At 41.2% G+C, this 19,614-nt stretch overlaps 1 protein-coding gene across 1 annotated transcript in view; it reads left to right on the top strand.

The window, feature by feature from the left end:
* Positions 1-18,921, top strand: part of DENND1B (DENN domain containing 1B) — a 278,172-nt gene extending 259,251 nt beyond the window's left edge. The window contains exons 20-22 of the mRNA XM_056844351.1: positions 14,281-14,363; positions 15,576-15,792; positions 18,334-18,921. Of these exons, the coding sequence (XP_056700329.1) occupies positions 14,281-14,363; positions 15,576-15,792; positions 18,334-18,879 (846 nt within the window). The 3' untranslated portion in view covers positions 18,880-18,921. The remainder of the gene's footprint in view (positions 1-14,280; positions 14,364-15,575; positions 15,793-18,333) is intronic.
* The last annotated feature ends 693 nt before the right edge of the window (positions 18,922-19,614 follow it).

Genomic DNA, 19,614 nt, shown 5'->3' with positions numbered 1-19,614 from the left:
GTTACAGACCTGCAAAACTCACTTCCTGTGGACTGGATTATAAATGATGGAAGGTTTATTATTAGAACTTATTAGAATTTATTATTATTATTAGAATGTGGTATAGTGGTTAGAGAATTAGACTTGGTTTCAAATTGCTGCTCAGCTAGGAAGTTCACCTTGGGTCTAAAATACCTCACTGGATTGTTCTGAGGGTAAAATGGCAGAGGGGAAAATATTGGGTCAGATCCTGTAGATCTGGTCTACTGGCGACAGTGCCGTCCATTGATGCAAAAGGCTGTGGCATGGGAAGTCTGGTGTGCCACAGGAAGTTCTACCAGAACAGTTCCATGGGATTCAACCCAATTTATGCTTCCCTGAGTTTCTTCAAGAACACTTAGGAGTAAAAGGTAGTAGTAGCAACAGCGGCAGCCATAATTTTTAAAAATGACAGTTCATATAAACTAGTTTATTCTCCCACGATGTTAAGATGTTAAGCCTTGTATTGGAACTCGCTTCCTAATTCTTTTGAGGGTTACATATAAAAGGGGCACAAGTCTCTGTATCTGTTGTACTTGTCCCCTAATGTCCCATCCTCCCAATTTAACTAATATTACAAGATTTTGTTGGAGCTGCATTTTAGCACTATTAATTTAATATTGTCTTATGTTTACTATGTTTACTACATTTTATGTTTCCTATCCTTATTTTGTGTTCCCCTCCCTCCCTCTTTCCTTGGTCCAAGACTGCGGTCATAGACCTAATAAATAAATTATTAGTTGTCACAGTAGAGGCTGCGCTGGGCAGGCTGCAGTTCTGAACTGTTTGTTTTTGTGTTATATGTCCATGGGTAAGTTCTTTCCAGGAGCCCCGTGGCACAGAGTGGTAAGCTGCAGTACTGCAGTCCAAGCTCTGCTCACGACCTGAGTTCGATCCCAACGGAAGTTGGTTTCAGGTAGCCAGCTCAAGGTTGACTCAGCCTTCCATCCTTCCGAGGTCGGTCAAATGAGTACCCAGCTTGCTGGGGGGTAAAGGGAAGATGACTGGGGAAGGCACTGGCAAAACACCCCGTAAACAAAGTCTGCCTCGTAAACATCGGGATGTGACGTCACCCATGGGTCAGGAATGACCTGGTGCTTGCACAGGGGACCTTTACCTTTTTAAAGTTCTTTCCATATTCCTTTAAAAACAACAACACCCTTCCGTGGCAACACTGTGCCATGCAGGAATTTTTACCCAGGGCCAGCATGGCTGTTGCTGCCTTGGTACAAAGAAGCAGAATGTGGGGACAAGATCCTTTGAGTCAGTACTTGGGAGTCCAATCGTGATCTGATGATGTAACAGTGGTAATGCATATGATCACAATTTGGTATTTTGAACTGTACTGTGCTTGCTACCAAACCCATCAATCTGAAGAGCATAATCATTCTGTAATGTAGGCACACTGTATTTTTACTAGACAAAGTGCTCTGTTCCATTTTAAAGATTTTTTCACTCCATGAAGATAAATGTATTCCTCTGTAGCTTCTCAGTGTAGGTTCACATGTAGGCATGTGGTGCATCAAGCTCTACATATGAAGAAAACTGAGCTGTAAAATATATAGTTAACACATGCAAGAATTATGACAGCTAGTATGTCATCTTCATCCACTAGTTTGGCATGTTCAATAAACTGTTAAAGCAAAATCTATATTATCTTTGTTTTAAATATATAAATGTCTTTTATGGAGAGGTTTCTCTTTAATCTGGATTTTCACACACACACACACACACACACACACACATTTATACATTTACAACAGCTATGAAATTAGACATCTACTGATTTATTTCCCAGCTAGTTCTTTCTGCTGTTCCATTTTAATTGTTCAGTAATAGCACAGCCTTAATAAATTATAAATGTATGTTGCATCATTACTGAGATCCTGTATGCTAGCAGAATGTTTAATTTATTATATATTTTAGATATTTTTGGCCAAGTTTTGAGAACAGTATAGCATAATCACCAATGCATAAAATGGGTAATTAAACACACCCAAATTGGCTGGCTAAAAACACTAGAATGAAATAGATAAATAAATGAATTTAACTGTGAGATCTCAGACATCATTGTCTAGGTAGAGGTCCTTGTTTTTTACTGTAAAATGAAGCTTAGGAATCTTTAACTAGTTAATAAGTATGTATGGGCCTAAATAATGTCTTTTGTCTGCCCACTGTTGGATTAATGGTGTTCCTTGCTACACTTGTTCTAATTTTGTTGCCTGTTCAGCACCCTTTAAAAGAATTTCATTGCAAAATTTACATAGATGCATTTCCCAAGGTCAAACAAAATTAGTGTGTGTGTGTGGGGGGGGGTTTAACCCTTTTCCCAAATAAACTGTTGTAATCCAGTGCCTTTATTTTAAGCCACAGAAGTGTTGAAACAGAGAGGAGCCTTGAGGTATTTTATAGCACATTAGCTGTTTAAACTCAATCTCAGGGTTGGCTATTTCAGCAATATAGGTTCTTTCTCCTAAAAGACCAGATCAGTAATTTGAAGTTATTAAAAATAGATCAATAATTTTGAGGCCAGGCTGTTTGAACAGTTGTAGTTATAAAGCCAGATAAAAACCAACGTTGTCTTCATTTTGGTAGATCCCATTAACGCTGTTGTTTTTGACGTTGTCATTAGTATTATTATTTTCTAGAGCAGAATATGAATATGCTTTCTACTCCAACAAATAGTAGTTTGTATGCCAGTCTGCTAATTAGTACGGTTATTTCCTGTTTTTTTGATGAGGTTTAAATAAATGTCAAGGGTACAGCCATGAAGATCTCCCAATTAGGCTTTGCGTTTGTAAAACCCAGCCCCTTTGCTTTTGTGTGAAGATGACAGTTCCAACTGCAGCGTCAGTCTAACAGGGCTCCAGGGAGAGGGTACTTCTCTGCTTTTTATTGAAAACAAGGCCAGTTTGGCCCAGGGAGAATACCGGCATTGGTCACAGTGCAGATCAGTTGTTAACAATGAATATTTACTAATCTCTATTACAGCCAGTGTAGGCTTCTTTTTAGTTTTTAGATCAACAATAGATTTTTAACAATTCATGCAATTTATGCAAAACCAGTCCCTGCACAATTTAGACGGAAATCATCCCCCCCCCCCCCGTTAACTGTTCCATCATCTGAGCTTCCCTGTTCTTTGTGTGTTGGGAAACGAGTTCCTGCAAGTGACAAAAGCTGCAAAACCACCTCCACAACCACCCTCCAAAATGCACGGCTGATCTTTGAAAAGAATGGTTCTATTTCTGTAGTACGTGTGTCAGCCTCCTCATAGCTATTCTGGGCTGTTTGGTTGTGGGTGTGCAGAGGAGGGAGGGGGAGAAGGAGAGAGAGCTTAACTGTATTACAAGTCAAAATTAACAGATGGATTGCCCTGAGCAAGGGAAAAACCACCACAACAAAATCTAGTGAAAGTGGAGGGCTGAAGCTTTTTTTTATTGTTAAGCCTTATTAAAACCTTGGCATGTATTTTACTGTTAACTCTTTCATGTCTTTGTGGATAACTAATAATTCTTCTGTCCTCTGTGTAAATTAGGTTGAATGCAGCGTTTGGGAAATAAGCAGATTCTGACTTCCCCCCCACATTTTCATCCCATATCCATGCTTTTTGTTTTGTAAAAAGAAAAGCATAAACTAGAAATACGTTCCTAAACTCAGATAGCCAAGAGTTTTACAGGTTTCTTTTTCTTTTTAAATAAATAAATATATATGCATGTTGCTTTCTTGCAGAACGGGTTAAAATGCAATTCTGTTTCTACAACGTTGCCTAAAAATAAGGATTTCAGATAGAACAAAGGCAAATATCTTGGCACATCCGCTTGCTACCGTGAATATGATTTCTCTGGTTTTCCTCCTTGTATGCATTATCTCAGTTGATGGGGTGGGCTGTGGACCATTTAAAATGAAACCATCCACACTTAATAGTCAGTGGCTTATCAAGTATTTTACAGAGTATTATGTGACACAACTACATGTTCATTTTATAATTGATAAGCTAGCAAGGGCATCTCTGTCCCCAATAGAATATATGTTAGGGTTGTTCCTCGAGGCATGCAGTAACTTGTAGCTGTAATAAATATTTTATATTTTATTAAAGATGTGGTAACAAATATGGGCTTTTCAAGGATTTGAACATATCGACACCATGAGAAATACATACATCAAATATATCATACGACCTATTTTTCACAAAGCTGCTGCATTTTAAACACATTGGACCTAATTTTAACATCGCTTCTGTAATAGCAAGAGACCAACCCAAATTGTTTGAATCTTGTTATATGCTGCTGAACCCTAGTCTGAAGAATCCAGGGCAGATTACAGCATGTGATATGACATCAGCAAAATAGTCTCTCTCTAATATAATTTACGAAGCCCTCCAAAAAGCTCCCCAATGTGACCTTGCCTGTTGCTTGACCCACAGAACTTGGCTGAATTGAAGTTTTCTCATTTTGTCCTTAAGCAAGAAACAAGCTAGGCAGTGGCAGGAGACATATCCTTCCCTAAAAATGAACGCATGCAATTCAGCCGCAGCATGTGTTCCATGTGGCCAGTATTACTCACATGGCAAGTCTCTTGCAGGGTGGCATCTTGATCATTTTCAGAAAACAGGGTGTCCCATACATCAGGAACTTCCCCTCCCTGTCCCCCTCCTTCCCATGACCAGCAGAGAAATGGCATACTCAATAGCTTATTGCCTTCCCGTCCTGACAGTAGGGAGGGGGTTGGGGGAGAACACACAGAGCAAAATTCACTCAGTCCTGACATGATGGAACATCCATACAGTGAACTAAAAGCTGCATGCAGGAATTCAAAGTGAACTTGAACACAATCATTTCAGAAGCAGAAAGAGGAATACCTGTGTGTTTTCCATTGGAACTGGATTCAGACAAAAGCTCTAAAATCGGGCTGTGGTTCTCGCATGAAGCTCTCTCGCCTTTCTGCCTTCTTTGACTCCTGCTGGAATTTCTGCATGAAGCTAGGACAGCATTAATTCCTACCTAGCAATTAAAGTAATGGGAATAAAATATTATATGTGACAGATGTCATATAGAGTCACAATGAGCACTGTTGCATCTGTGCTTTAGTGTGCTTCAGGCTTTAAGAAATGGATCTTTTTATGGAATATGGGAGATTCAGTCAATTAGCAAGATATTTTGTACAAAAGAGAGCATAATCTGCAAATGCACTTGTTAATGAGAATTTTTGTTTTAGAAGAGGATCTTTTTTGTCTTCCCATGTCAATTATGATCCATCCATATTGCAAAAACTACTCAGCATATCTTTTAATTAAAAATGAAAGATTGGGATGGAAAACACTGCACATTATGGACTACAAGACTGCCCTCTGGTGGTACAAATACCTTTCCTATAAGTACATAGATGGAGAATGGTGCATGATGAACCATAATTCTTTCTAGCCCAGCATCCTTTAGAAACCCCATGTTTGTTCTTATCAGAGTACTCTTAGATACAATATTATTTTAGATATTCATTTTATGCTATTCCTGCCCTTCAATTTCCCTCCTTCCCCCTTTATCATAGACATACCATGCAGAATGTCAGGAGGGAAGGTTTCTGAGTGAGAAGAGTAAGTCCAAAGTCTGCTTGCACTTGCATGGCCAGTTGTGTGGGCCTACACCGCTGCAGCTTCAGAGGGTTCTGTGAAAGCCCAGATAGAACAATATTGTGGAGATAATGCGGATTTCACACTCTGTTTTCTATTTTTTAAAAATCTTAACGAGATGTCTTCTGTAGGATTTTAAAAAATAGTTCTTGACCCGCCGCAGTTTCCCTCTTAATTTAATTGAGTAGTTATATCCTCAGAGCTGCTCAGATGAGCAGCTAACCTGGTAATTTTATCCAATCTTGTATTACTTCGTGGCTAAATACTTAGGGGTACCTCCCCTCTTCCCCCTGAATATCTTGAGCATTCAGTCCCGCTGGAAGCATAGTACTGGCTTACATCCCACAATGAGTTATGGAAACTAATGTTCCAAAGATGCTTTTAATATCATGAACTCCATACAAGCAATTTTTATAATGTTTTACTGGAAGACTATTTCATATACCTAAAGATCTTGTTTCATCTCTTCTGTTCATTGCCAATACTCACAGACAAATATCTAATGATTTTTATATTTTGATAAGTAGTGCTTAGCGCTAGTTGCCCCACCAGAAAGGTAATAGTAAACAAAAGCACTATTTTGTTATACAGCAGTCTCCAGCAGTGTTTACTGGTTTCTGCAACCCTCCTTACCTTCAGGCATTACATTAATAAGGACCACCGAATGCACCCAAGAGAGTTAGTTTCCTCTAACACGTGGCAGCCAAGTTCTTCTTTTTCATCATGTGTATACGATGAGGATACAACACAGGAAACTGCTGCTGGCTCCAGTCCCTGCAGTGAGTACACACAAAAACAACAACAAAACGGTGACTTGGATCTTGCACAATTTTTCTTATTTACCTTGTCAACTCAATTTCCATTCTCTCTGTTCCAAGGGTTCAGATTAGGAAGCAATGGTTATAAATAATGCAACAACAATAACAAAATACTCAGTTTAGCCCACACAGCTCTTGCCATTGAATGCTTTTGGAAATTATTCAGGCTTGGATGTAAACAGAGCTCCGGGGCAAAGGAATCCAGCAAGTGTGCAGTAGTGTCTGAGAATGTTTCTTCACACACCCTGTATCAAAACAGGCATAAAGTTTCCCTCAGGTTGCTTTAAAGAGAGCTGCACTTCCCAAGAAAGTACAAATTCCTTGCATGTTAAACTGGACAAACAAAAACTTGGCTGTTTTCCAACACAACAGTTCACAAATTATAATGATGTAGCATTTATTCTATAAACACGTAGAAGTGGCAGATGTTGGGTAAATTTGTTGCCTATTTTGTGCAAGTGCCCCCCAAATTAAGAGCTTTATACAGCTTTCTTAAAACTTGAAACAAATGCTGCTTTTTTCCTCTTGCTGTAAATGGAAGAGGTCTGGTTATTATTAGAATACTGATCAGGAAGGAAAGTGTGTTGCTTTTTTTCTTTTTCCCCAAAAGGAGAGTAAACGTGCACACACGAGAATGCAGAAAAGACAGAAATTAAAAGCTTAAATAACTGCAAACAGCAGGCAACATCAGTGAAGGAAAGATATCCTAAATGACTTTGACATTTTTTTGCAGGTGCGCATTCTATGTCGCTTCATCTAGTAAAGTTTTAGAAAAGATTTACTGCTCTACTTTTGGAATTTATTAAACTCCCCCCGCCCCACAATAATCTGAGTATGTGCCTCTCCCTTGTGTTGGTGTTTCTTACCATTCATGAGAACTCTGGAAGCATGTTTCGAATTATCTGCTATGGGCAGAGCATCTATTGGGTAGAGCCCGTAATGTCACCAATGATAAGCTAAACCAATTATTCCTCTACCCCGCCACACATCCTTTGTGTATGAAAACAAAACTAGGCCTAATTTTTTCCTGTGTTGTTCATTTTCACTGTCATTGTTGTCAAAAAACTAGCATTCTTTCAGTTATACTCCAAAATGTTTGTGCTTTATATAGATCCTGGACACTAATGACAACTCAGACAGAACTATGCAGGCTTAGGAAACTGTATGAGTTAGTTTGAAGGTCAGGGGAGCTTCGTACCTTGGGATCAAAAGAGCTAAGCTGAGCTTGTTTGAGCAGAGCTCAAGGAGGTTATCCCATTGACTGAGTTAAAGCTTTGACAGTCTCTCTTGATATACACTATGTAAGTTCTACTCCAGCCCAGGTGACTGGTAACTACCCTGCTCTAACACCCTGCCTCTGACGATGGGGGAGATTTATAGAGCGACTCCGTTAAACTTCAGCCCAGTCAAGTCGGGAAACTTCCCACCAGGACAAATGAACTTGGGGATTGTGAAGCTCTCTCATTCCCAAGGCATGGGAGCTCCTTTGCTCTGCAAAGTATTTACTCATACAGTATTTACTCAAATGCAAGGCTGGGTTTTTTCCCCACAGGTATGCCATCAAAAGAAAGAGGGGGCATCTTAGGTTTGTATACAAATTATACCAAATAATATAGTATCATATCTGTTGTCTGTATAATATTTTTAAGGGGGTGGTCTTGCATTCAAGTTCATCTTCCTTTCAAGTATATAAAGTAGTTTGGCTGGGGTCTTAAGTATCAAACTTTGAAGGTTTTGCACAGCTCTGTCTGAACTGTTGTCTTTCAGGTGTTGTATGATTTCCCTAGGGATTTGACAAAAGGTTCTCCCTTACTTAATATACAAATTTTGTTATGAAAATCCAAACACACGATGAGAGTGGAGAAAGGAGATTGGAATTATGGATTCCATTATTATCTTTGGAAAGCTAAGAAGCAAGATATATTGAAACACCGACATGTTGCTAGGGACAGCTTAATGAAGATTTGGCTGAAAAATAAAAAAGGTTGAGCCCGACTCCTGCTCTTTCAGTGTCACCGACAGAGGCATATTATAATACTACAGAGAGGAAGATAATGCACTGTATAAAATATCAAGATATGATTACTGATCAAGGCAAAATCAAATCCTGGGAAGAAATCAGGAAGGCAAAAAAGAGAGTAAGTTGGTTATCATATAACCAATTAGTGGCTCAATTGAGAAAAGATTGCTTTGAACAAGGGAAAGCGGGGATCCCTACTTACCGGGATCCTTTGTGGAGCCGCGCCGGGTCGCTGGGCCCGGCTGGCCTTTCAGCCGCGGGGGCGGGGGTGAGCCGCGGGCGGATGGGGGGGGCGGCCCCGGTCCCCTCCCGGCTCCCAGCGGCTGGAGGACATCTGGTGGGGGGCGGGCTGCTGTGCGCTGTGGGGGGGACGAGGCGCCGCTTTCGGCCTCTGCGGCGGGGGAATCAGATGGCGGTCGCTCCGCCACGGCACGCCTTTAGCGCGCCCTGCCTCCTCTCTTTTGAATGGGCCAATTGGGGCCCGGTCTCCCATGCTCCGTCCTGGCCGGCACCAACGGACCAGTGGTTTCCGCCTGGTCCGCCGGCCAGGTATTTAAGGGGAGGTGCTGCTCGCGGCTGGCCCCTGTTCCCGGCTGTTTTGTCCCACCCACCCTCTCTCTTGTTCATGGCTGCGGCTAGGTCATTGATGTTGTCTGTATCGTCGTAATTTGGGTGTAGGTTCGGTTGGGGGTTGTGGTTACGGTAAACATGGTCTGTTCTTGAATTGTTGTTATGCATTTATGGTTAAGGGTGGTTTGTTAAGGGTCGCTTTACTCTGGTTTGTCTATCACAACTGTTGGAGGCTGGCGGTTTTGGGCATGGGGCCAGAATCCTGTTTGGGGAAAAGCCGGCCTGCGAGCCCCCTTTTCCCAGGCTGGGGACCCCAATAAGGGGTTTTGGGAGGGAAGGCCAGTGGGCTGACATGCCCAGTGGGGCAGTCAGGGCAGCCTGCCTCCTCCCAAGTGGCAGTGGACCACACAGTGGCTGCCGTCCAAGTGGGTCCAGGATCTGCCTTCTCAGGCTGTGCCCAGCATGGGCTGGGCACAGGTTACATCAGCTGGCATTGGGTCACCTGATGTCAGGATTCTGCCTCCATGCTTGCCAATGCCTAATGCTGTGATTAAGATTGTAAGCAATAAATGTTGTGGCCTGTTTTATTCCATACCTGTGTTGTGTCATATATCTTATCTCAGAAATGGAAGGGGCAGTGAGGGCCCCCCCGGGGGTGGGGGTGGGTCCTATTCATTGGGTAGGGGCAGACGGGCCTCGGGACCCCCATTGGCCTGGATCCGCAAATAAGGGAAAGCACGGAATTTGAGAGTTTGATAAACAAGGGAAAGGATCATCTTTTAGGCAAGATATATGAACTTTTACTTAAGTATGAAACTGAGCAGGTGAAAGCATGTATGGTAAAATGGATGCAAAACTGCAGAAAAGAAATTACAATGCAACAATGGGAACATTTATGGACAAAATCAATAAAATTTACTGTCAGTTATAATTTGAGAGAGAACTGGTATAAACAGTTTTTTAGATTGACATTAAAAGGATGAATAAAAATGCTGACTGTCTATGTTGGGTATGTAAAACAATGGATGGGACCTATTTTCATACCAGGTGGACTTGTAAGAAAGTCAAGAAATTCTGGATAGATATTCATTTAGAAATGTGGAAGATCTTAAAAATAGCCTTTAGACCCAGAGATAATGCTGCTAGGAATATTGCTGACAGATTCGAATAAAAATAATACAGAACTCTTTAAATATATGATAACGGCAGCCAGAATAGTCTTAGCATCAATGTGGAAGCAAGATGAAATCCCAGAGATTGAAAGATGGCGAGAGAAAATGGCAGAATTTGTGGTGATCGCTAAGTTGATGCATTTTTTCAATAAAAGACCTTTGGGGGAATTGCAAAGAAAATGGGGAAGCTATTATGACTATGCAAAACAATTGTGACAAAGTATAATATTGATATGGAGAAATTCATGTTAAGATGGATATGCTGTAGCTAGGGCTGTTGAAAAAAAATTCAGTATAGTTCGGCTTCGGCAAAATTCGGCCCTTTTAAATTTGGGTCGTGCCGAAGTCTGAACTCCCCCGCTTCGGATCCCTGAAATTCGGGCGAGATCCGGAGTTCGGGGAAAAATTTGCCCCCCATGCCTTCAGGGGGCTTCCCTGAAGGCGTGCGGGGGGTGTGGAACAGATTTGTGCCTCCCGACCGGGAGGCGCAAATCTGTTTAAAGGGCCCCTCCGCACGCCTTCAGGGAAGCCCCCTTAAGGCACAGGGGGGCCCTTTAAACAGATCTGCGGCTAACAGCTGTTAGGTGCATATCTGTTTCCCCCCCCCCCGCGCGCCTTCAGGGCACTGGGAGGCGCAGATCTGTTTAAAGCCCCCCCCCCCCGCGCACCTTCAGGGAAGCCCCCTGAAGGTGCGCAGGGGGGCGTGGAACAGATCTGTGCCTCCCGGCCCGGAGGTGCAGATCTGTTTAAAGGGCCCCCCCACGCGCCTTCAGGGAAGCCGAACCCCAAATTTATTCGCCGAACCCCCGAAGTCAGCGAATTCGGCTCCCCCCGTTTCCCGCCTTTTTAAAATTTGGTTCGTCCCGAGCCGGAAACCACCAAATCGGGGGAAATTCGGTGGTTTTCGGTTCGGAATGAACCGAATCGACAGCCCTAGCTGTAGCTTTTTAACAGTATGATTAAAATATCAATGGAGTAGTTATTTTAAACAGCAATTTTACTAATGAGCAGTTTTTAATGCTATTTTTATTCAGAACATTTTTTAATTAGTACTAAAATGAATAACATTAGGTATAGAAAACAGAAGTAGTAATAATCAGGATTAATACAGTATTAAAGTCTCGGCATTATAGCATTTATAAAAAAGATTTTATTATTAGTAACTAAGGTTATTATTTTATAGTATGATGGGTATTGGCACACTTTGGAAGGGTGGAATGGCTGAATGTATGTGGAATTTGTTCTGGGTTTTTTTGTAATTACTTAAAAATAATAAAATCTATTTAAAAAATCTAAACACACAAAAATTCAACTAAAACCTTAAAGCCCTAAAAGAAGTTATCCACCAGCAAAAAGAGAACTCCCACTGAAGTAAAAATGGGTGAGTTTTATTTCGAACATACCCCCTCCCCGGTCTTGGCAATTGGCCTCCTAAATGGAACTGGATCAGCTGCCAGAATAGATCTGACAAGGGGTTTCTCTGGTTGTTACCTTGAGACCAGCCAATTTCAGCTCCCATAATCTGAGCACTCATCATTCAGGTTGTTGTTGTTGTTTTACATTCTTCCATGCAACAAGTTTATCCATTATATGTTGGCTGGGTATTACAGTATTAAAGAGCTAAAATATAGCAGAACAGCTTTGAAATGTTTTATGCTGATTGCCTCACTAAGCACTCAGTGTTCTTTGGGTGTTACCGACTTGTATTCAGACATGCCACTGAGCAAATGAAAGAGTACTTCTGTGTAGGGGAGGGCAGATTTTCATCTATTTTTCCTGCCCTAACTCAGTTTTCCATGTCACATGCAAACTTGTGCCTGAAGACACCCCCACCCCAAAAAAACACCCCTCAGGTGTGACTTTGGGGAAAGCTCACAAGGCTGCAGCAGAAAGTAGGAGGTGGGAAAGCCATTTGTCAGAAATCGAGGTCCTCTTGCAGTTTGCTGGGTTGAAGCCACTGTCCTCTCTGAATTTAAAATGAGAGCAGTCTTCCTCATGGAATTGCTGTGAAAATGAATGGTATGGAGATTCTAAGATTAATTTCTCATTAAAAGTATCAGAATTCACTGTCAACATTGAATCTTTAAAAGCATTTGGAGCATTGACATTTCTTCACTAATTTATGCAAGGCTTCTCCTTCGTATAGATACCCCTAATTTTTTAAATGTCAGCAAATGTCTAGCTGTAACAGAAAATGGAAGTTGATCACTGTACTACTGCTATACTGTTAGGAGAAAGTATCTATTAATTTTATTTCCAAATGGGAATTGGTTTTGCCCCATCTTAATCAGTGCTGTAAGTAAGCAAAACATTGGCAGAACACGAATTCTGTGGGATTTTTTTTTTAAAGTAATGAAGATGAGGGTAACTGTTACTTCCAGTGGAATTTTGCCAACTCTAATTGGACTATTCAGTTTCCATTTCCCAAGGGCACCTTTTTCTTTTTTAACCTGCCATATTTACAAGCTGAATATTCATTGTTTTCTGAAACCAGGCTATGGACCTTCAGGGTAGTCCCAAGAGATTTTATTCTGTTGACAGAAATAATGCATCCATATTTTAATAAAGGGAGGAGAGACTGTTCCCCTCATATCTTTATATTTGGTAAGCTTAGAAACACAAGGTAAAAAGGACTTTTAACCTAAAATAAAGCAAAGATTGCTTCTAAAATGGTTTTATAAAAGTTATTTATCATGGGTAATGCCTCCGAAATCTTAAATGGACGCCTTCCTTTACTCCAGGAACAGCTGCTTTGGTTATCCAGAATTAAAATTAAGCAAGGGCACTAGAGTGGGGAATATTCATCTCTGTATGTGTGTATATGTGTACAGTCACATGTACAAGTGCTTGGCTAAATTTGTTTAGCACTTTGAATATACACACCCATATGGCTTTGCATACCCATAAACCTTTCTTGTAATAATTTGAAATTTAATTTTTTTAAATGTTGAACACTTTCCTGAAAGACGTTGTTTGGTAGGGATTGACTCCTTCTGTATGCCTCTCATATTCTATCATGTTCTGATACTTTCTTGCATTATCAGGAGTGATTGCAAAATTTTGTTTGAATGGAATTCATAACACATTCATAGCACATTTTGTTTTCCTCTCCCCAATAAAAGATTAATGATTATCAGACTAACAGTTCATTCCTGAACCTTGCAGTGGCCAGGGATGGCAAGGCAGCGGCGCTGCTGCGGCACCTCCAAAGAGGTTTCCTGGCCACTGCAAGGCTTAAAAAAACCCTTTAAAAATGAAAATTCAAAAATGGGGGGGGAACCCCATTGAAATACTGACAACTCTTTGGATGGGAGACCACCAAGGAATAACAGGGTCTCTACGTAGAGGCAGGCAATAGCAAACCACCTCTGAACAGCTCTTGCCTTGAAAGCCCCATGGGGTCTTCATAAGTCGGTTGCAACTTGACGGCAAAAAAATAGTTTTGGATTTTTTTTTAAAAGATTTCAGATGTTTTTGCAAACCTGGGGAGTTTTACAGGTTTGTAGAAAGATCCGTTTTATACATTCACAGCTCCGATCACTGGATTTAAATATCCTCAGCTTTGTCCAACTTGGTTATTACGGTAGAATATAGAACTGTGGGCCCGCGAGACTTGTGAGCAGGATGCCATCCCACCCACCCCCGCCACTTTCACTGAGCATGGCTTGGGGTCCCCCAAGTTTGCAGGAAAATTTGTTTAGTGTCATTATGGTCATGATCTGTGAATTTAGATATTTAGGGCAAAAGCCATGCCTTATTCCTGTGGATAACTGTAGTAAATTCTGAAGTTACTATAGTTTTTCCCAAGTGCACTATATAAATAAATATTATCTGAATTATCGCATGTTAAAATCTTCCAGAACTATGAACATTCTAGTCACTCAGAGGCTTTAGCTGAATCAAAATACAGCATTGCTGTTGGATTTCTGGTAATCATTTAATTGCTTATAATATCCTAAATTCTTCCTTTTTAATAAAGCTACCTTTATCTGCTTCTACATAAGTATTTCATCCCAAATTATTGCTAAAAATATTTAAAGAGTAACTTCTTTGCAGGCACGGTTGGGGTACCTTCATCCAATCCAACAAGATTCTGCCTTGGATGAGGATGCTGATGATGAAGCGGACAGAACAAGCAAGTAAGTTAACGTTGCAGAGTACCTACCTTGGATGAGGAGACTTTAAAGGAGACTGCCTGTTATATCACAGCATGAGTATTTGTGTTAATATTTCCAGCTTCAAGACATGTCCAGATCAGTGACTCCTATGGGAACATTGGTTTGGGGATGGGTTCTGAGGAAGGGTAGTTCCTAATAGTAAGCCCTTTTCAGTTGATGAGAGCAACATGGGCTTCCAGTTTTAAATTTTAAAACATGGTGAGCTATTAGATGTTTGAAAAACATTGCCCTAACACCACTGCTATATGGCACTGTGAATTCAATTCTACATAAAATATTCGTAGGAGTATTATCCTGGAAGAGAATGTCCATGATAAGAAAATAGTGACGAAAGCTAGGTAAGCTTCTGAACAATTGAACAAACCAAAACTGATCCTGATCTCATGCTACGGGAGTTCACTGTGTGACTTTGGACCAGCCACTCTCTCTCAGCCTAACCTGTCTCACAAGGTGAGTGGTTCTTGTGAGAATAAAATGGAGGGAAGCACTATGTTGTGAGCCACTTTGTTTCCCCATTGGGGAGAAATAGCTACATGAATAAATCTCAGGGCTTGGTTTCCCCACAATAGCATTTGCAGTCACAAAGTTTTCAGAGAGTGAATTCTGGGTCTATCTTTTTCCAAACTGAGCTTTTCATACACACAAGTGTGTACATCAAGGAATTGTCACAATGCATTACAGGTGTAAAAAAAATTTTCTGCCTGCAGCAATAAACTGTTTGCTGGCCTTCCATCCTAAGCAATGGACAAGGAGGGGCAATCTTATCTTTCTTTTTTCAGGGTGTCAGAAAAAGACTTTCACAATTCACTAAATCTTGTTGATGTGAATAAAAGCACATGCCATTTCAGGCAGAACAGTTGTGCTTTATATATCTTTATGCTTTAAAAGAAGTCAGGAAAGTATTAAATTAATCCAAATATTGTGTGATGTATTAGGCACTGGGTGATCAGTGTTACGTTAAAAAAAAAATTGTTTCACATGATGAATTCAAAGAACTAATCTGATGGAGCATATTGTGTTAAGGAAATCATTTATTTTGTCAAAACAGTTCCTTATAAATCACCAGTAAAGAGTGTCATTGATTTCCCCCCCCCCCCAAAAAAACACCCTCATTCTTACGTTCATAATGAGTGACAATTATGAAGTAGCTTTCTGGGTTTGTTCGTTTTTTAGGCTGTCATCTGAAGACAGTGAGGAAGCGTCTTATTATTTGGATGACAGTGATGACTCCGGAGAAATGACCAAAACATCCGTGACCCCGGGAGAAATGGACTTGCTGGGAGAGATTTTGGACACTTTAAGCACACACAGTTCTGACCGAGGAAAGCTCTCAGGAGCCAAGAGCATGGACTTCTTTCGATCTATGGATGATATTGATTACAGGACAGTGGTTCGTTTCTCCCAGTTTACATGATAACCTGTATTTAATGGTAGGACCCCCACGGATGACCAGCACAGGGTGTTTTATGATCTTGAGCATGTGCTCATTCTCCATGTACTCCTGACTAAAGTAAGAAGACCACTGGGAAACAGGATGCTGGGCTAGTCTGACCTCTGATCTGATCTAGCAGTGTTATTCTTGTGGGGTTCTGTTCTTAAGAACATAAGAAAGGCCATGGTGGATCAGACCAAGGTCCATCAAGTCCAGCAGTCTGTTCACACAGTGGCCAACCAGGTGCCTCTAGGAAGCCCACAAACAAGACAACTACAGCAGCATTATCCTGCCTGTGTTCCAAAGCACCTAATAGGCATGCTCTTCTGATCCTGGAGAGAATAGGTATGCATCATAACTAGTATCCATTTTTACTAGTAGCCATGAATAGCTCTCTCTTCCATGAACATGTCCACTCCCCTCTTAAAGCCTTCCAAGCTGTCAGCCATCACCACATCCTGGGCAGGGAGTTCCACAATTTAACTATGCGTTGTGTGAAAAAATACTTCCTTTTATCTGTTTTGAATCTCTCACCCTCCAGCTTTAGCAGATGACCCCGTGTTCTAGTATTATGAGAGAGGGAGAAAAGCTTCTCCCTGTCCACTCTCTCCAAACCATGCATAATTTTGTAGACCTCTATCATGTCTTCCCTTAACCGCTTTCTTTCTAAGCTAAACAGACCTAAGCATTTTAACTGCTCCAGTCTCCTGATCATTTTGGTTGCTCTTTTCTGCACCTTCTCAAGCTCTGCAATATCCTTTTTTCAGTGTGGTGACCAGAACTGTACACAGTATTCCAAGTGTGGTCTCACCATAGATTTGTACAAGGGCAGTATGATAGCAGCAGTTTTATTCTCTATTCCTTGTCTAATTATGGCCAGCTTGGAACTTGTCTTTTTCACAGTAGCCGCACACTATCCACTACCACCCCAAGATCCCTTTCTTGGTCTGTCGCTGTCAGCACAGATCCCATCAGTGTATATATGAAGTTGGGATTTTTTGCCCCAATATGCATCACTTTACACTTGCTCACATTGAATCCCGTTTGCCATTTTAATGCCCACTCCTCCAGTTTGTAGAGATTTTTTTGGAGCTCTTCACAGTCTGATTTTGTTTTAAGGCAGTCAATGTGTGTGGTGGGGGGGTTCATCCACTTGTAGAACAGAACACATGAAGATTCTGCGGCATGTGGAACATCTTTTGTATGTAGAACAGATTTAAGAATATATGGTTTTGAATAAATGGTTCTGAAAGCGCTGATAAAGGATGTTGACATAAAATCACAAGTTATGTTTTGATAACCAAGGATTTTCACTGTCAGAGGGAGGCTGATCAGTCATGCCCTAACAAAGGCAAAATGCCTGAAGTTTAGCGTAAGTATAGTTTAGTTTAGAACAAAGGAATTTTAACCATGTATTTTCTGAAAGAATCTAAGCTGGTGACGGCCATCCAGGTACAAGATCTGGGACTGAGGTAGAAGGGTCAGCGAAAGTCAGAACGTTATGACAGTGGAAACGATGACCCTCAGAGTTGGGAATAATTAGGAAAGGAATCCACTCATTCACCTGTGCTTGCTCTACTTAACAGTTTGTGCCTGTAGCCTTGTTCAAGTGGTACAAACAACTATGTTGGTTGTGCATTGTGAACTCTGCCCACTTGTGATATTGATTGATTGATTGATTGATTGATTGATTGATTGATTGATTGACCAGGCTATTGTCTATACCATCAGTTATCCCAAGTGACAACCAAGTCAAGGCAAAAACCTCACTGGGTTATCTGGACAGTCGTTTCCAAACTGTGTTGCCATGAGGGAAGTGTCAGCATACTGAAGGGGCCATGGCTCAGTGGACAAGCATCTGCTTTGCATGCAGGAGGTCCCAGGTTCAATCCTTGGCATCTCCACTTTACTGGATTAAGTAGTAGGTGATGTGAAAGACCTCTGCCTAAGGTCCTGGAGAGCCGCTGCCAGTCAGAGTAGACAATACTGACTTTGATAGACCAAAGGTCTGACCGCTTAAGGTAGCTTCATGTGTGTTAGTTAATGGCTTCTGTCGACCCAAGCTACTGCTCCCTGTGCTTAACTCCTTCCAATCAGCCTTTGCTGTGAGTGATAAATTGTGTTGTATTAGTGCTGAATTGCCTGTCCTCAGTGGAGATAACCCACTGCATCTTTGAATCCCTGCCCGTAGCTGACTATTTCCTACACACAGAATCACAATAGGGAGGGGAGCCCTCTGAGAGTGCACGGTTATTTTTTGCATGTATTGGAAAATACAGATCTGCATTCTTCGTGCTTTGAAGTTGCATTAACCTCAGAGTTGGAGGGGATCCAAGCTGTCATCATGTTAAATATTTGCTATGGATAAATCTCCATGTAGTTTAGTTCATAACCATTTCAGTGAAGCACAATTAGTCCAGTCAGGAAGAATTATTCTTGTTTCAGTAAAGCCAGTGCCAGGAAGTCTCATGTAATATAAATGTGCTTCCTTTATTTCAGAATAAATCCAACACCCCGAGTGAGAGCAATCTTGCTCTGCTTTGCAGCGGTCTGACTTCTGATCAAGGAGAGTGGAATCTTGGGCAAGACGATAGTGTCCTCAGTGGGAAACAGCTTCCCCCATCACCAAGGAAACGTGCTCCTTCTAGCCTCAGCTGCACAGAATCTCCCTTTGTGCTGGAAAAAGAAAATCCTTCCTCTGCCTTTAGCTCTGACAGTGTGGGCTTCCTTAAAACCTGCATAAAATCTCAAAACCAGTCTCAAGAAACTATGCATCTGTTTTCTCCAGGAGTTTTACCTGTAAAGGAGACAAAATGGAATGAAACACTAAGCTGTACATCAGTGGATCCAGGGTCATCAAACTTGATCCAAAGTCCATCCACTCTAGTTCCTTGGGAGAAAGAACCTAAAAAAGGAAGTGAAATCCTAGAGGAGGGTGGACTGCTTCACGAAGTGGTGACCTTGTGTAAAATGACTTCTGCTTTCAACCATGGTTTAAACATTTCAAGTGACGAGATTTCCAGTAGAAGTGGGAATAAGACATAAGAAATTTTGGAGGGGAGAGTTGCATTTCCAACAAAGACTACTCAGGACCCCATCTCTCCTTTGTGAAAAGATCTCAAAGAAAACAACTCTTCTGTTGACTAACCTTAGTTGTGGTTTGCCTCAAAGGTGCATCTTCCATTTTATTTTGAATATAATCTCCTCTTAAATTACTTTGTGGCATTTAAATTTACAGTATGGGCCTGGATCAGCAAATGCATTCTTAAATCAAGGTACTGATGTGACTCCGTGTTTAGGCTACAGCGGTATGTAGCACTTGGCTTTTTTGTTATTATTAGCCTCTTCCCCCCTTGTCCTGAGCATGAGGAAACAAATCTTTCCAGGTAGGCAATGGCTTGTATTCTGCTGAGAATGAAGTAAAGAAGTACAGTCTGGCCCATGATGTAATTGCCTTAAAGTTACAGGGAAAGATTTAAACAACCCAAAGTTTAAATTGAAAATATTCAGACAAAGGCTAACAGTGAAGTGCTTGGGCTATAGGAAATGTGTATTCCAAACTACAGGAAGTCCTGTGATTAAAGGTGGGTCACTATGATTATGTTTCATGTAGTGACTGCAGTTATGTAGGAGAGCCTGATCAAATGGGACCTTCTACTGCACGTTGTCTTCCGAGGTGATAACTTTTTTAACATACTGAAGCAATGCCTATCAAGGAGAAGAAAACTCTCTTATGATGGGTTTACCACCACATTGAGAGTCAGTGTGGTATAGTGGTTA

The sequence above is a fragment of the Euleptes europaea genome, chromosome 2 (genome assembly GCF_029931775.1).
Source record: "Euleptes europaea isolate rEulEur1 chromosome 2, rEulEur1.hap1, whole genome shotgun sequence".
NCBI lineage: Eukaryota > Metazoa > Chordata > Lepidosauria > Squamata > Sphaerodactylidae > Euleptes > Euleptes europaea.
This window is presented reverse-complemented; position numbering and strand designations above follow the sequence as displayed.